Source organism: Saccostrea echinata, unplaced genomic scaffold, assembly GCF_033153115.1.
Source record: "Saccostrea echinata isolate AGI-Se365-2 ecotype Australia unplaced genomic scaffold, CSIRO_AGI_Sech_v1 ptg000001l, whole genome shotgun sequence".
Lineage (NCBI taxonomy): Eukaryota > Metazoa > Mollusca > Bivalvia > Ostreida > Ostreidae > Saccostrea > Saccostrea echinata.
The window spans coordinates 40,640,033-40,662,223 of NW_026889750.1; the positions used below are offsets into that span (position 1 = coordinate 40,640,033).

Genomic DNA, 22,191 nt, shown 5'->3' on the forward strand with positions numbered 1-22,191 from the left:
CTGCCTTTATTACTAATATATCATCAGTAAAGATGGGTTTTTTACCTCATACAATATGTTGTACAATGCTTTCAGTCTTACTAGAAACAGGGGATTTTTAATTCAATATTTACTCAAACTGAAGTATAGAATTAACACATGGGATACTCTGTATAAGGAGATTGTAGAAGGACATGGTGTATTTACTTAGAGAAGTTGTTGGAAAGCTTCTTCCGCTCATGCATTTAGGCCCTACCGAGAATTTTTTTTATTACTTGAAGAATTCTTATTAAAATAAAGAAAAAATGAAAATTTGTTAAACAGAAAATTCAAACAGAGATTAAACGTAAATAAACAGATTAATATATATTAAAAATAGTATTGTCTGTGTTATTTCAAATAAATTTCTTCCGGGAAATCTTATTTTATTGTGAGGAAATGGGAAAAGAATTTTTTTTTTTCAAAAAAAATTAATTGGTTATAAAGATTTGTGATTAGAATTGAGCTAATTTATTCAATATTTCCGTATCTTGTCCAAACCAGTAATAGGTCTTATTAATCTTGTGCAATATGAATAATGAAAATCTTTCAAGCGGCCTTCGTCAGCGTAAAGTGATACTTAAATTTCTATAAGGGATTTTTTTCTTAAGTGATGATGTGCAATTTATTAACAGCGGCCATCGTGAAATATAAAAGTCATTTGCATATCATTCATAAATCGTAAATAATGATAAATCATTTACAGGAACACAAACCTTGATGTCAGATTAGCAACCTCGTGAGGAGGAAAATTGTGGCACATTATCAATAGTCTTCGTAAAAAAATAGTTAGATAGAGATGGGGGCACAAATAAGTGTCCATTAAGATCAAACTAGTAGGCTGAAAAACAGACTAGGGAAAATGGAGCTGGCTAACCCCTCTTATTAATGGAAATCAATTGATTATAGATTAATGTTGGACCTCGTAATTAAATAAATCTGCGAATCTAATTTAACTTCAATACTGATAAATGTGATTTTTTGATTAAAAATGTGATGTGATCACTCATATAAATTGTGTACATAATGAAATTTAAGTTGTTTTTTTTTTTAAGTTTAAGTATAAAGAGCAACATACATAAGAAGTCAAAAATGATAGTAGCAACATCACAGGCACTTGTTTCGTATACGGGGCACCTCCTACTTATTGGTAAAAATAAGTAGGGGGTGCCTGGTATACGAAACAAGTGCCTGTGAGCAATATGCCCCCCCCCTCACACACACACAAGAAAGAAAGAAGAAATCAACTAAAAAGATTATAGCAGATGGAGATTAATTATCCATAATAAATGCTTATTAGACATATGTTATTAATATACGTACAAAAAAGAAATTGAAACATGTATATATTTGTACTAGAGTGTCAACATTATTAATCTTTTCATACATGTAACAAAAACCAACCAGTTTAAAATGTACAATGTGATTCACATGTATTTCTGCTGCAAAGTTTCTCCTCTTAATTAGACTTTATTCAAAATTCTGCTTGGTCCACTGTATTTACTGTATCTCACGTAAAATTTACATGGTTTTGAGTGAATAAACAGAACTTAAGGTAAAAAGTACGGAGATAAATAAACGAATTTTGAAATGCACTGCGGTACGTAACCACAAGATGGAATAATCTCTCTCTCTCTCTCTTCTTCTTCTTCTTTTTTTTTTTTTTTTTTTTTTTTTTTTTGCGTTTATTCAAAGTTCAAACAACTCAATTTTTTGCCTCTCAGTTATCCCCCAATCTTCGCAAAAACGATGCTTCATTCTTGGAACAAAAATGAACTGTCGCTCTGATAGTTATAAATTACTGACAAAATCTCATGCTTTGATTTCCAAGAAAGCCAATTCATTATATTCAAAGAACACATATTTCGACATAAATGAGCCGACATTCCCCTCCCAATTTTTATGTAGAGATCTAGCAGTCAAAATGTTTTGCATGATATGCATGATAGCTAAAATTTGTCACGCTATCCAATTTGAAATTCATTACTACTGGGCCCAGGGGTAATACTCCAAAGGCTCTATGACGGAGGTCTGTGTGAATTTATTTTATTTAACATGGAAAAGTCAAGATTAATTGAAGGAAAAGCTCGAAAGTCTTCTTCGGTGTTTGATTGTGGCGGCGAACTCATTATCGATAAAATAAAATAAAATAAATTATAATAGAATGAATTAATTGATTGATAAAAAATAGAAGGAATGAATAAATAAATCAATCAATCAAATAAATAAATCAATCAATCAAATAAACAAACAAGTAAATAAATAAACGAACGAACGCATGAACGAATGAACAAACAAACAAATAAAACGACATCCTCCACATTAAGGGGCGGGTCCAGGATTTTTTTTCCGGGGGGGGGGGGGTTCCCAGGCATCAAGTATAACAAATGTCAGACTCGGGAATTCCCCCCCCCCCCCCAAAAAAAAAACTTTCAAAAATCTAAAAATTCTATTTCATGGAAGAGGGGTAAGAGCGACATTTTCCCAATCCAACTTTCTTCTGACAGATGACATTTCTTACGTTTCAAAGGGGTCCGTGTTTCCTAGTGGGGGGGGGGGGATAAGTAAATAAGTAAGTAAATAAATAAATAAATAAGTTTAATTCATCAGATAGATATTTTTCTGTGCAAAATCAGGGATTAAAAATATAAGTCCCTGGTAAAATTACACTTTTATCTTCATAGTAAAAAACATTGTAAAATTGCAGTTTTGAGAAAATAAAGCTAAGGTAAGCGAGATAACTCTTGAGAAAATATTTCCGGAAAATGTTTGAGTGGATTCAATTACTTTAAATTTTACATTCCTCTTTGTATATCCTGTGTTGAGAGAGGGTAAGTCAAAACCTAAAATGCTAAATATTAAAGGCAAATTTAACTGAAACTGTTACAATTTACATAAATAAATGAAGAAATAACTATGATTTGTCGTCAGGAGACACATATCTATTAAAGAGATTTGCAGCTCCGGCATTAATATGTTTATTTACTACGATACGTGTCGGCACCAGCATCCTTCTAAAAATATTTAGGTCCAGTACAATCAGTACATTTAGCTACGAAGGTAGAATTACCTATCGTACCTTTATTTAGCTACTTCGGGTAGCCTTATTTAGCTATTTCAATGTAATTTTTCACAATTTTGCTTTTTATTTAAAGAAGACAAAAAAATCGCAAGTATATGACTACCAACAGGTCCAGCACAATCTCTTGATTAAGCTATATAGCTTGAATTAGCTATATAGCTTTATTAAGCTATTCAAAATAGCTTGATAAAGCTATTTTTATGCAGTTTTTCTCAAAAATGTCTGTTGATTGCAAGGAATAGACAAAAGGTCACAAGTATTTGACTATTCAAATAATGAACTATGGACTTTTCCCCTTTCCTTACAATAACATTGCTAGTATCAAGAAAGCAACCAAACTCAAAATTAGTCTTAACATTGCAGCATTTGAATACTTTTAAGCAAAAGATGTATTTCCATTGTTTGGATTACTGTACAGCACCTTGTGTGTTGAGATGTGGATATAAGTATGATTGCTTTACATTGTAGTGAGTTATTACCAATTAAATATCTTGTTGAACAGAATTTACCCCCTTTATAATTTCATTCAAGAAGTAACTGTATGGTCACAAATGAATTGCTTTAAATAGCCCCAAAACTTTTAGAACTTCGAGTACAAAGTCTCTCAAGGAGACACAATTTGATGAGTGAGTTTTACATGCATTCTTTTCAGAAGAGTTCAGAGTTGAACACTATCACTGCACCAAGGTGTGACTTTTTGTACATGCTGCAAAAATAACACATGTAAGAAAAAAATGTGATGAAATAGCTAAATCAAGCTATTCTGAATAGCTTAATAAAGCTATATAGCTAAATCAAGAGATTGTGCTGGACCTGACCAATGTTTATAGCAAGGATTTTAAAAAAGGCAATCCAAAGCAGATATAATTTAAACATTGCTGTGTTTGAACACACCTTTAAGCAAAAGATGTATTTCCATTGTTTGAGTAACTGTACACCACTTTGTGTGGTGAGGCATGGATAAGGATGATTACTTCACATTGTGCTGAATAATTACCCGTCAATTATCATTTTAACCAGAACTGGTCTTCTTTGTTATTTCATTCAAGAAGTAACAGTTTGGTCACAAATTAACTGTTGTATATAGCCCAAAAAATTTTAGAACCTAGACTGCAATTGCACAGAAAAAGACACAATTTCAAGAGTGATTTTTTCATGAATTGTTTTCAGATGCATTTGACGTTAAATATTATTACTCCATCAAAGTGCGATTTTCTGCACATCCTGAGAAAAATTCTAATTTAAGAAAAAAGTTTGATTTAGTAGCTATATGAAGCTACCTCAGGTAGGTAAATAAAGCTATGTAGGTAATTCAAGCTACGTAGCTAAATTTAGTGATTGTACAGGACCTGATATTAGGCCCCCTACTCTTTATTCAGATCCATCTCTTCATTAAGCTATGTAGGTTGAATTAGATATAAAGCATTAATTAACCCTTTCATGATAATTGTGGTTCTGCTCTTTTGCAGGACAAATTGATAACATTTGGCAAAGTTTTTGATGGCAGTTAATTAAATGATGTATATTTAACAATTGTTTTTATGTCATATTTCACCAAATTATATCATTTTACACTGCAAAAGAGCAGTACCACAGTTATCATGAAACACTCTGTATGTTGATGGTGCAACAGTTAGGGTGAGGGCAGATAATTTAGATCGGGCTCTTCAAACTGTACATAAAATTCCAAGGTCTAGACTGTGATGTCACATGATGTTGTGTGTAAGTTGCATTCATACCAAAAGGAAGTCTGAACAGTGCTAATTTTAATGAAGAACATTTAATCTACCATTTTTCTGCTATATCCATTGAATCAAGGTGAGTTTATTTTTTCTTGGAACTTCTTGTTGCCACAAGAATGTAATTTGCGATGAGATGCAATTCACAAAGGATTGTGGGTCCAGAGAATACTGCTGAAAAAAATTAATTGGGATCAATGTGCAAAGTCAAATTTCTCTTCACCCAGGCATTATCTTTAGAGCTTGCAGTGAAGCGCCGCTGGCTGCGCTCTCTATCATTTTTTCAGTGTGTACAAAAAGTTGCACCTTGGTGCAGGGTTAGTATTCAACTTTGAACTCTTCTGAAAAAATGCATGTAAAAATCACTCATCATATAATTCATATTGCATCTCTTTGAGAGACTTTATATTCAAAGTTTTAAAAGTTTTGGGGCTATATAAAGTAATTGATTTGTGACCACACAGTAACTTCTTGAAGGAAATTATATATGAGGTCAGTTAGGGCTGGGACGATACAACTTTTTGTAATATGTATCATGATATTTGAGCCATGATATAATATGTATCACAATATGTTGAATTGGTTATAAAATGTTTTTTGCATTGAAATGAACGAAACAATTCTTCGCAAATAAGATAAATTTATTCAAAGAAGTTGTATATTTGTTGTAAAACAAAATCATTTTACCTAAATGGTATTAATTATTATGTATTTCATATTTATATTTATATTTAGCATATTTATTTTATATATTTAACCCAAAATGTTAAGTAAACAGAGAAAAACATAAGTCAGAATTTTTTTTGCGATATTTCAATATTTCTTCATACGTATCGATATGAGTATCATCCTCACATTGAATTGATATTATCGATATCTCGATATATATCGTCCCAGCCCTAAGGTCAGTTATCATGGTTATGGTCAACAAGATAATTGATCGGTTATAATTCAGCACTATGTGAAGCAATCATACTTATCCATGCCTCAATGCACACAAGGTGATGTACAGTTATCCAAACAATGGAAATACGTCATTTGCTGAAAAGTATTTAAAAGCTGTAATGTTAGAACTATCTCTGATGGGTTGCTTTTTTGATAGTTTATATAGTACAGTATGTGTACATAAATAATTATTTGTCAATTACTTTCGACTTTCATCTATTTCTTATAAAAATATTTTAGTGAAAAATTGCAAATAAATAACTTTATTGAGCTTTAAAATTTCTTAATCATGAATATTTTGAAAAGCTTAATAAAGCTGTATCTATTAGCTAATTAAAGCTATAAACTGGTAGCTAAATCAAGAAATTGTGTTGGACCTGTTATCAGTTGTGTAATTCAATCTAAAATTAAATTAATTTTATTACACATGAGTGTATGATTTGTAAAGTTTCAAAACTCTATATTGATTTTTAAAAGTAAACCAGACAAATTAAGGATCCCAATGATTGAAAATTAGCAAAATCTTGGAGATATGACAGACAAATGGTGACCTGTTGCTATTTCAGACTTCTCCTTTATTATTGTATGAAATAAACTTATGAAATATAATATTCTGAATAACTTGTTCATATGAATAAAAAGGTTCTACTTTGTTATCATTTGTTATCATTGATGTTTAAGACCACAGACGTCAGTGCTGAATTGTACCCGCCCATTCCACTGTCTATCATTAAATGTTTTGATTGTAACAGATGGAAATGACGTAAGCTGCGTATTTCCAATTTTGCCAGTTAATGTTCCACGGTCTTATATAAAGATTAATACAAATTAAACAGTGCAGGATTTGAAAAAAGTAAACAGTAGGGCCCATGAGAAATAGTGAGATTTCAAACACGAAAAAACCAGTAAATACATGCTGATGAAACAACCAGTAAATATGGTAAAAGTTTTCTTAAAGAGTGCCAATTCACATTTGTTCAAATCATGGCCTTTTTGGCAAGATGGGGTCACAAAATGGGGTTTCAAATTGATTTACCAGCATTCCCCTATAGTGCAGATAGTGTAATGGTAGTAATATTTGGGTCACTTTTATGGACAGATCATGATAATAAACTAAAAATGGATGCCTGGATTGATATATATTTTGGGGCATATTTTGGTTGTAAATGATGCAAATATCAAAATTCTAAACTATAAAGAAATTGTAAACTTTCTAAGATGTACAAAATTCTACCTTTCTGCAATATCCTTACAAATCTATACAACTTTTTATCCCTTTATAGGACATCATAATGAAAACTTTTGATGAAAAATTAAAATCTAAGCGGTTAAAATTATTCATTTTACAGATATAAACTTGACTAAGGTTGTTATTTTCATGATTTTTGAAAAAAAGTTTTCTGTATCATATGGCCTTAATAAAAGAATGGGTGAATGCCTGACATAGGGAAACATGTTTAGAATTCTTTTCAATAACAGAAGGCCTACCCTACAACTTGTACAATAAGTCATATAACCTGGTAGATTACAAACATCCCCAGGAAGTGTAGATTCCTGGGTTTTTTTAAAATCATGACCCCTGGGCTAGAAAGGGGGCACAAATTTAAATAGGAATATATCTAAAATGTAATGAAAAAACAACAGTTTTATTGATGTGACACTTTTCCCATGTAGTGTAAATTCAGTGTGCCCTTGGGGCTAAGATGGAGTCACAATGGTGGCAGTACTAAATTTTACATGGGGATTTTTTTTAAGAACAATCAGACAACACTTGGTCATTTTGATATTCAATTATCCCCATGTATAGTGTAGATTTAAGTTTCTTCAAATTTGGCCACTGGGGATAGGATGGGGCCACACAAGAAAGTCAAAGTTGTACATGGAAATATGTAGACAAAAATAATAAAATCTCAAGAACAGGTAGGTTAAGTATGCCAAGTGAGCTTCGTGACCCACAACCCTTATGTTTGTTATTACAAGCACTGCATGTAATTAGGAACTAAATGTAGACTTGGCTGTTCCCCATTGTAAACTATCACAGTCATGTGGGAATAGAGAGCAGAGATTAATAACAATTTATTTGTCAGCAAGGCCAATAAGAATATATGTGTACCTGGACTGATGATTTCCTAGGGCAGATCGGTTGATGGAAGTGACAAATATAGGCATGATGTAAAGAAGATGGGTGAATTATCAAGGCCAAATGCCTTTTCATGAATGCTTGGAGAGTTACTAATAATCAGGTAATAGTATTTTGATTCCACATTGATTAGCTACATAATGTAAACATCTGCACCAAAAAAATGAAAATATGTTTTGTGGAGTAATATTATAAATCTTGAATACCGGGTATTTTTTTAATATTCTGACTATCAAATTACAAAAAAATCATCAGAATTTCTTTGGCATACAACTACATCATTATTAATGTTGAAATATTGAATTGTTGTTTATTGGCAATGACTTCATAACTGCAGTGGTAGCAGGAGTACCTAAAATAACAGATGCTTAACAGATGTGGGTACAACATCCAAAAATGTGAGCATCAGATTTACATTGACAACTTATTAACTGAACACACTGTTGGTAGCACACTGTATACTTTATCCACAGATTGTAAAGGGAACCAGTCACCTTACCACATAAATCAGTGGCATATTTGAAAAGCAACTTCTCTAAAATCAAACTTTCTGGTCTTAATATTGTAAGAGACTGTCTTTAATTGATACCTGTACTTTTATATTGAAACATGCAAATAAACAAAGCTATTTGACTATAATTTATATGAACTACATGTATTTACAACATTTATTTGAGACAGACCCTTAATTAAGTTGGAGGGGATTGGGAGTGGGGGAATTGCTGTCTGGAGATATTATGATTCACAATTAACTATAGTTACTTCCATTCATATACAGACTTGATATATCCCTTGTGAACTTGAAATAAAAGACACCACAGAGTCTGTCACATCTGTTTCATACTTAAATGTTTTACTGACTATAGACAATAAGGGCCAACTAACAACTAAACTGTAAGACAAAGGAGATGACTTCAGCTTTTCTATCGTCAACTTTCCTTATTTATGAAGTAATATTCCACTATAACATGCATATGGTGTTTATGTCTCACAGCTTGTTTGATATTCAAGAGCATGCTCAATTTTTAAACCAAGGCAAGCTACTAACAAGTAAGTTGATGTTACAGAGATTTCAACAACCTCATTTAAAGTCAGCATTTCATAAATTCATGAATTAATTCATAAATTCTATGGTCAATATATGAATATAATGACTTTATTAGCATATACAACCTATCACTGGATTGTATTTTGATTGACATATTTCATATCAATTATGAGTATTAGGCTTTGTTTTTATACACTTTTCATTGACTGGAAAGTTGTTACAAGCTGTCTGCTGGAACAATAACATATTGTTCATGTAGTCTTTCTAATTCTTTTATCACTTCCTTTCAGTAAAACAGAAGGATATATGGTTTTCATATTGCATTTCAACTTCCTCACACAATTCTTTAATATATTTCTAAAAGCACTTAATCCAGTTTGACAAAGTGTTCAGGTTTTCCTCTTCATACTTTGCCCATTATCTGGCATAATCCTCAACAGAATTTATAATAGAAATGAAGTTCTGTTGCCATTTGAGAGATATGAAGCTCCTTGTAATTAGAACCTTTTAAGATGATAGCTTTTAGGTCATCATTTTCAACTATATTATCATCACCTGTAATGATATGTCCAGTGGGTCAATAGTTGAAAGAAGAGGAAGAACAAGAACACTTGAGGGGATCTTGTTTTAGATGTTCAATATTTAGGCACTGTAAGGTTTGTTATAATTGAAAAGTTTGGAAGTAACAGTTGGGGAATATCTGTAGGAAATGCAGGGTGTAGACTTCGATTAACTTGAAATATGGTGGAATATGGTTTAAATGCAGGACTAAACTTTTTTTATGATTAAAAATGTTACTAATGTTCACAGCATCTATTTTTCTTTGTTGGATTTAAGTTTAAGGAACCTACGGGTTGAATGGGAATTATTATCTTCTGAAACATGTGATGGCTTTAAGAGCCTGTCCTGGGCAACATCCATAATCACAAACACTAGCTTGTATTCTGCAGTTGAAAAATCCACATATGGACTTGCTTTAGCTTCTTCAAATAGTCATGGCCATTCAAAAATTTCAAGGATACCTAGTAAACTTTAGTGCAAATGTGATGAAGACCATGTTTATTGAGGTAAGGTAAAAGAGCATCATATGCTTGGTCTATTGTATGATCAATGCCCATGACTACATCTAGGTGACTGTATTGTTAAAGTCTCATCACATTCACATTGGCACATAGTGAGCTTGAAAGATTCCCTACATTATTTATGTGGTCATTGCAACCATATGGAAATGCATGTACTATGAAATGAAGTACTTAAATTGGGACTATTGGTTGGATGGTATATTTTTCCAAAATTCTAACCCTCTTTGAAAGGATAGAGTGATCTGAGGCAAATTGAAATGTTTATAAAGATGTTTATGGCTCCCATTATTTATTTCAAACCTATACCCCGAATAAGAGAGCTAGAGTTAGTTAAATCAAGAGTAAACCATTTTTATGTAGTGTAGATACAGATTTGTTACAATCATGACCCTGGCACAAGGTCAGAGCTACAATAGGAAATCACTAAAGTTTAAAAATCTGAACACATGGAAAATATCTTAAAAATGAAGAAAACAGGTCCACAATGGTCATTTTGATTTGTGAGTATCCCAAAGTATGTTCAAACTGAGTAAATTATGTTCTAAGCAATATGACCAAAGGGACTAACCAGTAGGGAAACAAAGTTTTATGTACAGAAAATATATAGACATCTGAAAGAATAAGCATGCTATAATTTGTACAGTTGACATCAAGCTTTTTGTGAATTAAAATAGTTGAAATCATGGACTTTAATTAAGAGAGGACAATAAGAAGTAACATTTTTATACAGGTATATATATTCATTTGCCGGAATAAAAATGGTGACTCAGGTGAGCATGGTGGCCCTTTGGTCTCAGTTTTTTCAAGGACACCCAGAGCAGTTTTTCTTACAATAACTCTCAAAAGCTTTTGGTGATATGAACATGGTTAAATTTTCAAGTCTATTGGAATGTGCATTACCTGGAATTTGAGATCTTGTTTAACTGTATGAAGCTATTTAATTCTTTTCTTTAGAATTGACCTGCTTTGAAAATTTTAAACTGCATGCATAGGTAACAAAGGCTGTAGAACTTTTTTATTATAGGAAATCGAAACTATGTCACAAAGTTTGTATCATATTGTGTATATAAATAAGATCATGCTGATAAATTTATCAGTGTAGTAAAGCTTCACTGTACATTGATTGTAAATTTAAATAGTTTGATATACCTGTCCTAGATAAGTGCCCCGTTATATCCTGACTTGTATTACAGGGCGCCGAGACCTGCGTAAGATGACCCTGTCCTGACATCAGGTCCTGATTAAAGGCTTTATTGGGTGGAGTAACGTCTTCTGTACTTCTTAAGGAAGCAGTCATGTGAGTGTTTTAGGAATACCATTTTTGTTCCATATTTGTGTTTTATTAAATTTGAATATTTTAACTCTGAGCTTTGATAAACTTCGACTGTTGTGTATGGTTTAATAACTTGATTCTCCTGTCAAAGCTGCTGACATTTCTATTGGTCTGTGCCAAAAAATTGTCAGAATCCTTTTTGGCTGGTGGATTTACAGAATCTAAGTCAACCAACTTTTAAACTAGTCCAACTATTTCTGAACATACATGTAATTTAAGCACATTATACAAATGGATAATCAAGAGCCTGTAGAAAGTTGTATTATTACACCACTCAAATCTCGTTATTTAAAAGTTGCTTGGATCAAGAAAAAACTAGATTTGAGATTAAAATATATTGAGAAAGAGTGGTTGAAACTTCAAATTCACTTCTATTCATATACAGTATATAGATATTATATAAATTGTTGTTCTATAAAACAAAGTTCAATGTAGTTTATTGCCAGCTTGTTTTTTGTTTTTTTTTTGTATCTTTGATGTACCCATCAACAGACTATGCTTTTTTCATACAGAAACAATATTTTCCACAAGCCCATCACGCTTTTTTAGTTAACTTTTCATCAGCCCTGTAGTATTCTACAAGCCTAGGGTATTGGCTTTGTGTTCTTTACACTTCAATGAAATTGAGATGAGCCTGTGTTACACCCCAAATGTTAGCATCTTGGTTAAAGTATTAGGAAGCAAGTGCATTCCCAAGTGACCATAAACACTACCTGGACCAAAGATACATGGATGTTGCATCTAGTAATGTACACTTCCTGACTTTCTTTGGATGCTGGGTTTGACCTACATTTTTTGGATGAATGACCAAGTTAAAATTTTTTGAGCAAGTCGATTTCCATGTATCTATATGCCCAACCTATACCAAACTTGGATGATGAATCTAGGGATGTACATTATCAGACATGTTTCAGATGATAAATGTTACCAACATTTTATGGATGATTGAACAGGTTGAAGTTTTTGGAGCAGGTCCACTCCCAAATAATTATAAGCCCTATCATGAGCAAATCTGCATGGATTATGCATCTAGGGATGTATATTACCTGCTGTGTCACATGCTTGATCTGACCTACATTTTCTGGATGAGTGATAAGGATAATTTTTTTGGAGCAAGTACATTTCATAGGGATTATTTCCTGGTCCAGACTTGCATGGATGAAACATCTAGGGTTGCACACTACCAGACATGTTTCAGATGGTGGATCTGATCTACATTGTCTGATTGAAAAGGTTTAAGTTATTAAAGGAGGACCAATACTAAGTAAGTATATGTCATCTGGTGACCATACCTACATGAGTGATGCAACCAGGGATGTGCACTACCAGACTTGCTTCAGATATTGTATCTGACCTTCATTTCTTCAGAAGATTGAACATGTTAAAGTTTCAGGAAAAGTCCCCTATAAAGTAATTATAAGCCTTTTGGTGATCAAACTTGCATAAATGATGCATCTAGGGATGCACACTAACAGACTTGTTCCATCTGATGTACATTTCATGGATGATTTAACAGGTGAAAGATTTGGAGTACTGGTCCATTGCAAAGTACATGTAACTACAACCTTCCTGGACCAAACTTGTATGGATGCTGCATCTATGGATACACTCTACCAGACCTGCTTTAGATGCTGCATCTAATATACATTTTCTGGGTGATTCAACAGGTGAAGTTTTCAGAGCATGTCCAATCCCAAGTAACGAGAAGTCCTAATTTGCATAGATGTTGTATGTAGGGATGCACACTATCAGAATATTCATGTGGTTTGAGACTTTGCCTTACTTACTCATATATTAATTTCTTTGAGGTGAGCTTTGTAATATGTTACTAAATAAGAGTATGTATTTATTCAAAAAATAAAACATACACATTTTTTATAACATACACATTTTGAAAAGCTCAAGTGAGCTTTTCTGATCACCCTTTGTCTGTCGTCCATCTCTCTGTCCTCCGTCTGTAAACTTTTCACATTTTCAACTTCTTCTCAAAAACCACTGGGCCAATTTTAATCTAATTTAGTAAAAAGTATCCGTGGGTAATGGGGATTCTTAATTGTTGAAATGACAGGTTATGTCCCCTTTAAAGGGGAGATAATCAAGAAAAGGCAAAAATAGGGTGGGGTCATTAAAAACTCTTTTTCTCATGAGCCACTGGACCAGAAAAGCTGAAACTTATGTGGAAGCTTCCTGAGATAGTATAGATTTTAAATTCTTTAAATCATTGCTCCTGGGGGTTGGGTGGGGCCACAATAGGAAATCAAAGTTTTACATTGAAATGTATAGAAAAAAATCTTTAAAAAAATTTTTCTCAAGAACCACTGGGCCAGAAAAGCTGAAACTTAAGTGGAATGCTCTCTAAGGTAGTGTAGATTCTAAATTGTTTACATAATGGTCCCTGGGGTTAGGGTAGAGGCCATAATAGGGAATTGAAGTTTTACATTGAAATATATAGGAAAAATCTTTAAAAACCTTCTTCTCAAGAACTGCTGGACCAGAAGAGCTAAAACATAAGTGGAAGCTTCCTGAGGTAGTGTAAATTGTTAATTGTTTATATCATTGTCCCCGAGGGTAGGGTGGGGCCACAGTAGGGATTACATAGGGAAAATCTTTAAAACTCCTCTACTCAAGAACAGCAAGGCTATGATGAATTACATTAATGTGGAAACATCTTCTGGTAGCGTAGATTCAATTTTGTTCAAATCATGGCCCCTCTACATAGTATGGGGCCACAGAAGTCGATCAAAATTTTACATAGGAATACATGTATGTTGGGAAAAAAAACTGATGCAGAACAGTAGGGCAAAAGTGACTCAGGTGAGTGTTGTGGCCCATGGGCCTCTTGTTTGTCATTTAGGTCAGCCAGTTTAAAGCTTCTTCAAAGATTTGAAAAGTTAACCATCTTAAGACAACTGACAAGAGCTACAACACAGGAGCATGTGTCCTTCCTACACAGTTTTGTCAAGAAATCTTCAAGTCAACACTTGAGTCTTTCTGAATCAGTAAAACACAAGTCTTCTTTTAAGTTTAGTTTGCAAAGGTCCTGCAGCAGTTCAGTGTCATTGCAGGGATCCAGAAACAAAGACATTAATCTCAGTGCAGAGGGTCTGCTATTGTGTTATGGACAGTTTAATTTGGATCTTCCATATGTTTGGTTAAGAGATCATTGTCGATGTGATGTTTGTTATAATCATCAAACATGCCAGAAGAATGTAGATAACTTTGACCTGGATTTAGACATTAAACCAACTCATGTCTCTTTTGATGGAACAGTATTGACACTAGAGTGTGAGCATGTTTAGTTAAATGTCAATTAAGTATCTACTAAATAAAAAGTTGATACATAAAATTTGAGAACAGAAAAAAAATCAAGAAGGAAATTACTCTGTACAATGCATGTAACATACTTGCATGTGTAAAAGAAATTCTTCTTTAGCCTAAATCAAAAGCAATTTTAACTGACCAAAAGCTAAGACCAAATTTAATGAATCCTATCACATGTACATGTATACTTACTATATACTCTGAATACCTTCCTGTATCCGATTGTTTCTGACACAGGGCCAGACAAGCACCTGACAAGTTTCAATATTGATTGGCTTATAGAGAACACATACCATAATCAACACAAGGACAGAGTGGAGAAACTGTTATGGAACAAAGATGTGATGTCCACCATTACAGAACAGCCAATGGTGCCATTCCAGGAGTTCATGCAGACAGAGAAGGGTCTGAAAGGTCATGTGAACAATCTACTAAAGTATGGATTTTCTGTTGTGACGGAGGTAAATGCAGCATAGTGATTAAGAAGCTGATTTGAATATGATTGGGTCTTTGTTTGGAAATAAAAATTAATGTCAGGAAATATTTTTATTTAATAATTCAAGGGTATATGACTTGCAACTGTCTCTCAAATCTTTAATATGGGGCATCATCAAAAATAGATGGTTATATTTTGAAAGACATTTGTTAAAATCAAGTTTATTTCTGTCTATTATAATATATTATATGTTATAATATGTTGAAAAAAAAATAACATGAAAGTCAGAATACACTGTAGTTTATTTACAGAAGCTCTAATTACAGGCCCCTACTGACCACAAGGGAACCCTCCTTGTGTCTCAGCGACTGACATTTATACAGCCCACATTATTTGGTCCTTCTTGGAGTTTCACCTCGGACCTGGCCTTCGGGGACACGGCATATACTACACTTGGACTTGGGGCTCATACTGACAACACCTATTTCATGGCACCTTCTGGGTATTAAATCTGAAATCTCCTCAGAGTTCATCTTTATATAAGTTTCTATTTCTCTGATATGAATGTTAAATAGCTGCTTCTACAAGTACTTTGAAGACAGGGCACATGGCTGACTATGCTGCTCAGCCCTAGATCACAAAAATTTAGTAACATATTCTGTGTATTTTAAAAACTCTATGAACAGAAAATATATACTATCAGAATTCAGGTCTTTCATGTACTGGAGCATGATGGAACAGGAGGGGAAACCCTCCTTGTGGATGGCTTTCACGCGGCAGAGACCTTGAGGAGGGAGAACCCCACAGCGTTTCAGTGTTTGGCAGAGACAGTGGTTCCTCACGAGTTTTACGACCAAGAACACCGCGTCAGAAGTCTAGGAACAGTACTCACTCTTCATCCAACAACCAAACAACTCTTCAGTATTAGGTATTATTTCTATAGGTCTTATCAATAAATTTTGTTAATTGATGGGGGTTAATTTTAGAACATCTATGCCTATTAGAGGTTGGTGGTAAATCTATTCTAAGTTCTGGTGATTGATTTTGATATGTTCAAATATAATTTTGACCGTGTACATTTTTTGTGATTTGAAGTGAATACTTGAAGATTCCTTTGTAATCCATTGCAGAATGAACTACATTATATAATGTTGTATATTCATGCAGGTTCAACCCATACGACAGATCACCACTCCACACTGTTCCACCAGAGCAAATCAAGGAATTCTACAAGAGTTATGCAGCTTTAACTGAAGAAATCAGGAAAACGGAGAATGAAGTTTGGCTTAAACTAAAACCAGGCATGGTCCTATTTGTGGATAATTGGAGAGTCATGCATGGTCGATCAGCCTTCACGGGTCGACGTCGAGTCAGTGGATGTTATTTACCCCGAGATGACTGGTTTGGGCACGCAAGACTTCTTGGTCTCCAGAATTTATGAAATACAAATTTCAGGATTTTTTTTAAAGGATTTATTAAATGTTGATTTTTGTACAATGAACATGTTATTTCAGTATAAGCCAAGAACCATCATTTTCAGTGATGTACTTGTGATATCCATACATTTCTGTGATAATTCTGTCAGTATTGATAAGTTTCAAGTTAATGGTTTATTACTTTATAATATTACAAATTCCAAAGTAATATGCCAAATGTTATTACTGGTATCCTTTGTCTGATATCTTCAGCAGGACTTACTGAATATTGGCTGGAAGTGCCATTATGAACTAGGCTAAGCTAACCAAAGCAAACTGGAATACATGTATTGAGGTTTTCATGTAACCATAATACCAAAAGTTGATGATAAATTAAAATTTTCAGTTAAGTATGTACATGCAGAAAGATTTTACAGTGAAGTGCAATTATATATTTGTTATCCTAGTTTAATGTTATATTACATTGCAAGATTAAGGGTTGATATGTTTTTGCAAATATACCAAGCAAGTTATTGTTTGATTTTTTTTTAATTTTCTGTCTTAATTTACTCATTTTCACAAGCTTTCTCAAGTAATTGCACATCAAAGCAGCTAGAACTGTTCCGATAGATACTGTACACTGGGAAATTTTCACCTTCATTTTTACTTCACCCCTTTACCTTCATCACAAGAGGGTGAATTTAAAATGAGGCAAATTCCAAAAAAACAGCATTATCTCTTTAACACAGCTTTGTCTGAGGGAACTTAAAACTAGGCAAAATTGTTTTAAAGAATGAAAGGGCTAAAATAATATGGGGTGAACATAGCTTTGTATAAATGATGATACCTAAAGCTGGGCACATAAACCCAAGGCAAAGCACAAAGTATAGTAAGGGCATATCTTGGCCCCAAGCTCATCTGAAAGAATCAAAATGCTATTTTGAGTGTATGTATCAAGAATTATAAAGAAATTTGTCTGCAGTTCCATAATTAAATAATTTTCTTATTTCCAATTCATTTTAATTAAAAGTAGAGGTACTTGGAGCACTAGTCTCACAAAATGATTAGCCACTCCCCTTCCCCCACTTCCATTAAGTACAATGGCAAAGTCCATGTTTTGTTTATGGGAAGCCCAAGATATCTCTGATCCAAATGTAAAATAGGAGGGGCACAATGGCACTATGTAATATTGATTCTGAAAAAGGCTTTTTAAATTTAACTTAGTTGTGTGGGAAGAGTTGTGGATAAGAGATGAGTACCCAAAATATTATAGAAAAGATGGCAGTGTCCATGTTTTGCTAAGGGAAACCCAAACAGGAGGCTCATGGGCCACAATGCTCACCTGAGTCAATATGGCCCTGTCATTCTTCATCAGCAGAATTCATATGTAAAACTTTATTCTCCTGTTCTAGCTCCACCCTATACCCCAAAGTGTCAAATGAATCTAAACTAAATGAGGATGCTTCCATATTCATATGACTAATCATGGCTTTGCTGTTCTTGAGAACAGATTTATGAAAATGTGTGCCACCATACCGGGGGGGGGGGGGGGGGGGGGGTCATGATTTGAACAAAATTGAATCTTTTACTACATGAGATTGCTTTTCCATATCAATATGACTAGTCATGACCTTCTTTTTCTTAGGAAAAAGATTTTAAAAGATTGTTTAATATATGTGTCTGTGTAAAACTTTGATCCCCCATTTTGGCCCTATCCTACTTCTGGAGGAAATAGCTTGAACAAACTTGAATCTACAATACTTGGGGATACTTCCATATCAATATGACAAATCATGACTTTGGTGTTCTTAAGCAGAAGATTTTTAAAGGTTTTATTCCTATATATTTCTATGTAAAGCTTTGATCACCCAATGTGGCCCACCAACCCCCTGTAAAAAAAAAAAGTGAATTTACACTCCCCGATGATGATTTCATATCAGTATGACTAATCAAAGCTTTGTTATTTTTGAGAAGAAGTTTTTAAAAGATTTTTCCAATAAATTCCTTTGTAAAATTTTGATCTCCCATTATGGCCCCACCCTACCCCCAGGGTTCATGATTTGAACAAATTTGAATCTACACTATCTGAAAATGCTTTCATATCAATATGACTAATCATGGCTTTTTTGTTCTTGAAAAGAACGTTTTTTAAAGATTTTTTCCTATACATTCCTATTTAAAACGTTGATTTCCCTTTGTGGCCCCATCCTACCCCCAGGAGTCGTGATTTGAAAATAAATTGAATCTACACTACCCGAGGATGCTTCCAGATCAATATGATTAATCGTGGCTTTGTTGCTCTTGAGTAGAAGAGTTTTAAATGTTTTTTTTCCCTATTGTATTCCTATGCAAAACTTTGATACCCAATTGTGGTCCCACCCTTCCTCCAGGCTTCATGATTTGAACAAATTTGAATCTACACTATGTTACGAAGGTTTCACATAAGTTTCAATTTTCTTCCCAATAGTTCTTGAGAAGATTTTTGAAAGATTACTCCAATTTTTCACTGTAATTCTTAATTATCTCCTCTTGAAAGAGGGCGTGGCCCTTCATTTGAACAATCTTGAATCCCCTTCACTCAAGAATGCTTTGTGGCAAATTTGGTCAAAATTGGCCAGTGGTTCTTGAGAAGAAGTCGAAATTTTAAAAAGTTTACAGGCGGACAGATGGACGCCAGACAAAATGTGATCAGCTCTCACTTGAGCTTTCATCTCAGGTGAGCTGAAACATTAAGGAGGTGCATCGTAGAAACAGGGTCCTGTCCACAAGCACCTGTGTAATAAGGGGTAACAAATGTTATAAGAAATTGCAGATTTATATGCTGTTTTCAAGTTATCTGTAACCCAACCCCACTGTCAACATGAATGTATGGACCTCTCGGTTTTGAGAATACAATGCACATTTTGACTCATTGTAGTAAATGAACAATGATTTACTGAGTATATGGGAAGCGTTTATTCAATATTCAATACAAATGTAATAATGTTCTAGAAATGAATATGGACAGGAAGGTACTATTTTCAGTACTTTCTCAGACTCACTTGAATTAAAAAAAATTATATATAGAGAGAGGAATGAATATTTTAAAAACTTAAATTTTTCATATCGTATAACATTTTACTTAAGATTTATGTATTGTTCAATACAAAGTATCAAGCAAAAACGTAACCATTGCAAGCTAATTTAATGTCAAAAATCCTTTAAATGAATCAGACACGTTTTTTAAGATCTCAAAATGAGAATATGATATGAGCAATCACAGACGGCGATGTTTTATGTGAAAAAATAATTATCATTATATCATCAGAAGCATTTCCTGTGGACGATAGATGGACCGGATTCGTCATACTCCTGTTTGCTGATCCACATCTGTTGGAAGGTGGATAGAGAAGCAAGGATAGAACCACCGATCCAAACGGAGTATTTCCTCTCTGGTGGGGCAATTATTCGTACCTTCACTGAGCTCGGAGCTAACGCTGTAATTTCTTTCTGCATACGGTCAGCGATACCGGGATACATGGTTGAACCACCGGACAACACTGTGTTTGCGTACAACTCTTTACGGATATCGACATCACATTTCATGATGCTGTTATATGTGGTTTCGTGAATACCAGAAGGTTCCAATCCCAGAAAAGCAGGTTGAAACAAAGCCTCTGGGCATCTGAATCGCTCGTTGCCAATGGTGATGACTTGACCATCAGGAAGTTCATAACTCTTTTCTATGGATGATGAAGACGCAGACGTTGCCATTTCCTGTTCGAAGTCTAGAGCAACATAACACAGTTTCTCTTTAATGTCTCTAACAATTTCTCTTTCGGCCGTGTTTGTGAAAGAGTAACCACGCTCTGTGAGGATTTTCATGAGGTAATCAGTCAAATCACGACCAGCGAGATCTAATCGTGCGATGGCGTGGGGAAGGGCATAACCTTCATAGATGGGTACCGTGTTAGAAACACCATCCCCAGAATCGAGGACGATTCCTGTTGTACGACCAGCGCCATACAGTGAAAGCACGGCCTGGATAGAAACATACATGGCTGGAGAGTTGAAAGTTTCGAATAAGATCTGTGTCATTTTTTCTCTGTTAGCCTTAGGGTTGAGTGGGGCCTCGGTCAGGAGAACGGGGTGTTCCTCCGGGGCCACACGGAGTTCATTGTAAAATGTATGGTGCCAGATCTTCTCCATGTCGTCCCAGTTGGTGACAATGCCGTGTTCGATTGGGTACTTGAGGGTGAGCATACCTCTTTTGCTCTGGGCCTCGTCTCCTACATACGTATCCTTCTGCCCTATACCCACCATGACACCCTAAACAGAAAATTTAATAGACATATTATGCCAGCCTAGGATTAATGATGCCGATTTTACTTGAATTTGCTATACATAAGCTGGTTTTTTTTAATTCAGAAGAGAGTATTTAATATGCACTCTAACAATTGTATAAATACTGCATGTAATTGAGTGTAACATTGAAAATTTTCACCCCAAGAAAACCACTGTCAACTTAGGCATAGTCGAGGTTGACAATGGTTTTCCAGGGGTGAAAATTTTCAATGTTACACTCAACTACATGCAGTATTTATTATATTATACTGAATGTTTTATACAAATACATATTACAGTGAACATTGCGCTCATCAATTCTGCGCAGTCAATATTTTTTGGAATATCGCCCGTCGTCAAGCAATGTTGACTGTTGCTACGCTGGAGGGTGTGGCTTCATTATTCAGCGGATAATAGTGTTTTTTAACAAATGTTCTAGACGAATCAGATTCAACTAATTTACTTGAAAGTATGATATATGGAAATAGCTTTATCAATTCACCATAGCTTCTTAATAAATTAAAACATTGAAAATCAGTGTGTACTTGTCTTTAAATATTTAGCAATAATGCAAAAAAAAGTTTGACCATTTATCACTTAGTTATGTACAATTAATATTCTGCAATATGATGTCTTAAAACTGAATAAAAGTCAACATAAGGCGTCAATATATTACTTGGTATCTTGGGCGTCCAATAATCGAGGGAAACACAGCCCTGGGAGCATCGTCTCCGGCGAATCCAGCTTTGCACATTCCAGACCCATTGTCAATTACTAAAGCTGCAATGTCGTCGTCAACCATTTTCACACTGTTTTAATTAAGAATGTAGTTGCTTCAAATTTACTAGAAAGACTGTTCTATCCAATATCGAGTATAGTCCCTTACTTATATACACGTATGTACCACAACACAGAAGTTTCGTCAACAAGGTCCATATATGGGAGAGGACTATGCTTAAGTTCTCGAAACTTGTGACCCATCCGTTTGACATATTGTACGTAAAATAAGTTCAAAAGCCATATATGGAAATCAAAACAGGTATACCAGGCTTGCTGATACATTTACTTATCATAGCTATATCCAGGATTTATTGTCACTTCTAGAAGTAGACTATCAAAAGAGAAATATATTACTGACGAAATTCAACAATTCAAAGGGCGATGCCTTTTTCTTCATTCTGTAATAATTGTAATACAGTATCAATTTTTGTACAGTTTATTCACAAGATATTTATATATTTACATATATATTTATTCTTAATTTTTTCAAATAACCGTTTATAAGACGTCCTCTTAGACGAAGACTGTG

General features: G+C 34.1%; 2 protein-coding genes across 2 annotated transcripts; one reads left to right on the forward strand and one right to left on the reverse strand.

Annotated features, from left to right (window-relative positions):
• The first annotated feature begins 7,835 nt into the window (after positions 1 to 7,835).
• LOC133191686 (trimethyllysine dioxygenase, mitochondrial-like) lies at positions 7,836 to 17,111 on the forward strand. Its single transcript, XM_061327424.1, has 7 exons — positions 7,836 to 8,027; positions 11,248 to 11,351; positions 14,242 to 14,672; positions 14,946 to 15,169; positions 15,471 to 15,646; positions 15,848 to 16,072; positions 16,312 to 17,111. Coding segments are annotated over exons 2-7 (1,332 nt in total). The 5' UTR covers positions 7,836 to 8,027; positions 11,248 to 11,349; the 3' UTR covers positions 16,586 to 17,111.
• Positions 17,112 to 19,741: 2,630 nt separating this feature from the next.
• Positions 19,742 to 21,696, reverse strand: LOC133191697 (actin-3-like). The gene is made up of 2 exons (XM_061327436.1): positions 21,559 to 21,696; positions 19,742 to 20,867 (listed from the first exon to the last, which is right to left on the reverse strand). The coding sequence occupies exons 1-2, from the start codon at positions 21,682 to 21,684 to the stop codon at positions 19,863 to 19,865; spliced, it is 1,131 nt and encodes a 376-aa protein (XP_061183420.1). The 5' UTR covers positions 21,685 to 21,696; the 3' UTR covers positions 19,742 to 19,862.
• Between the last annotated feature and the right edge of the window lie 495 nt (positions 21,697 to 22,191).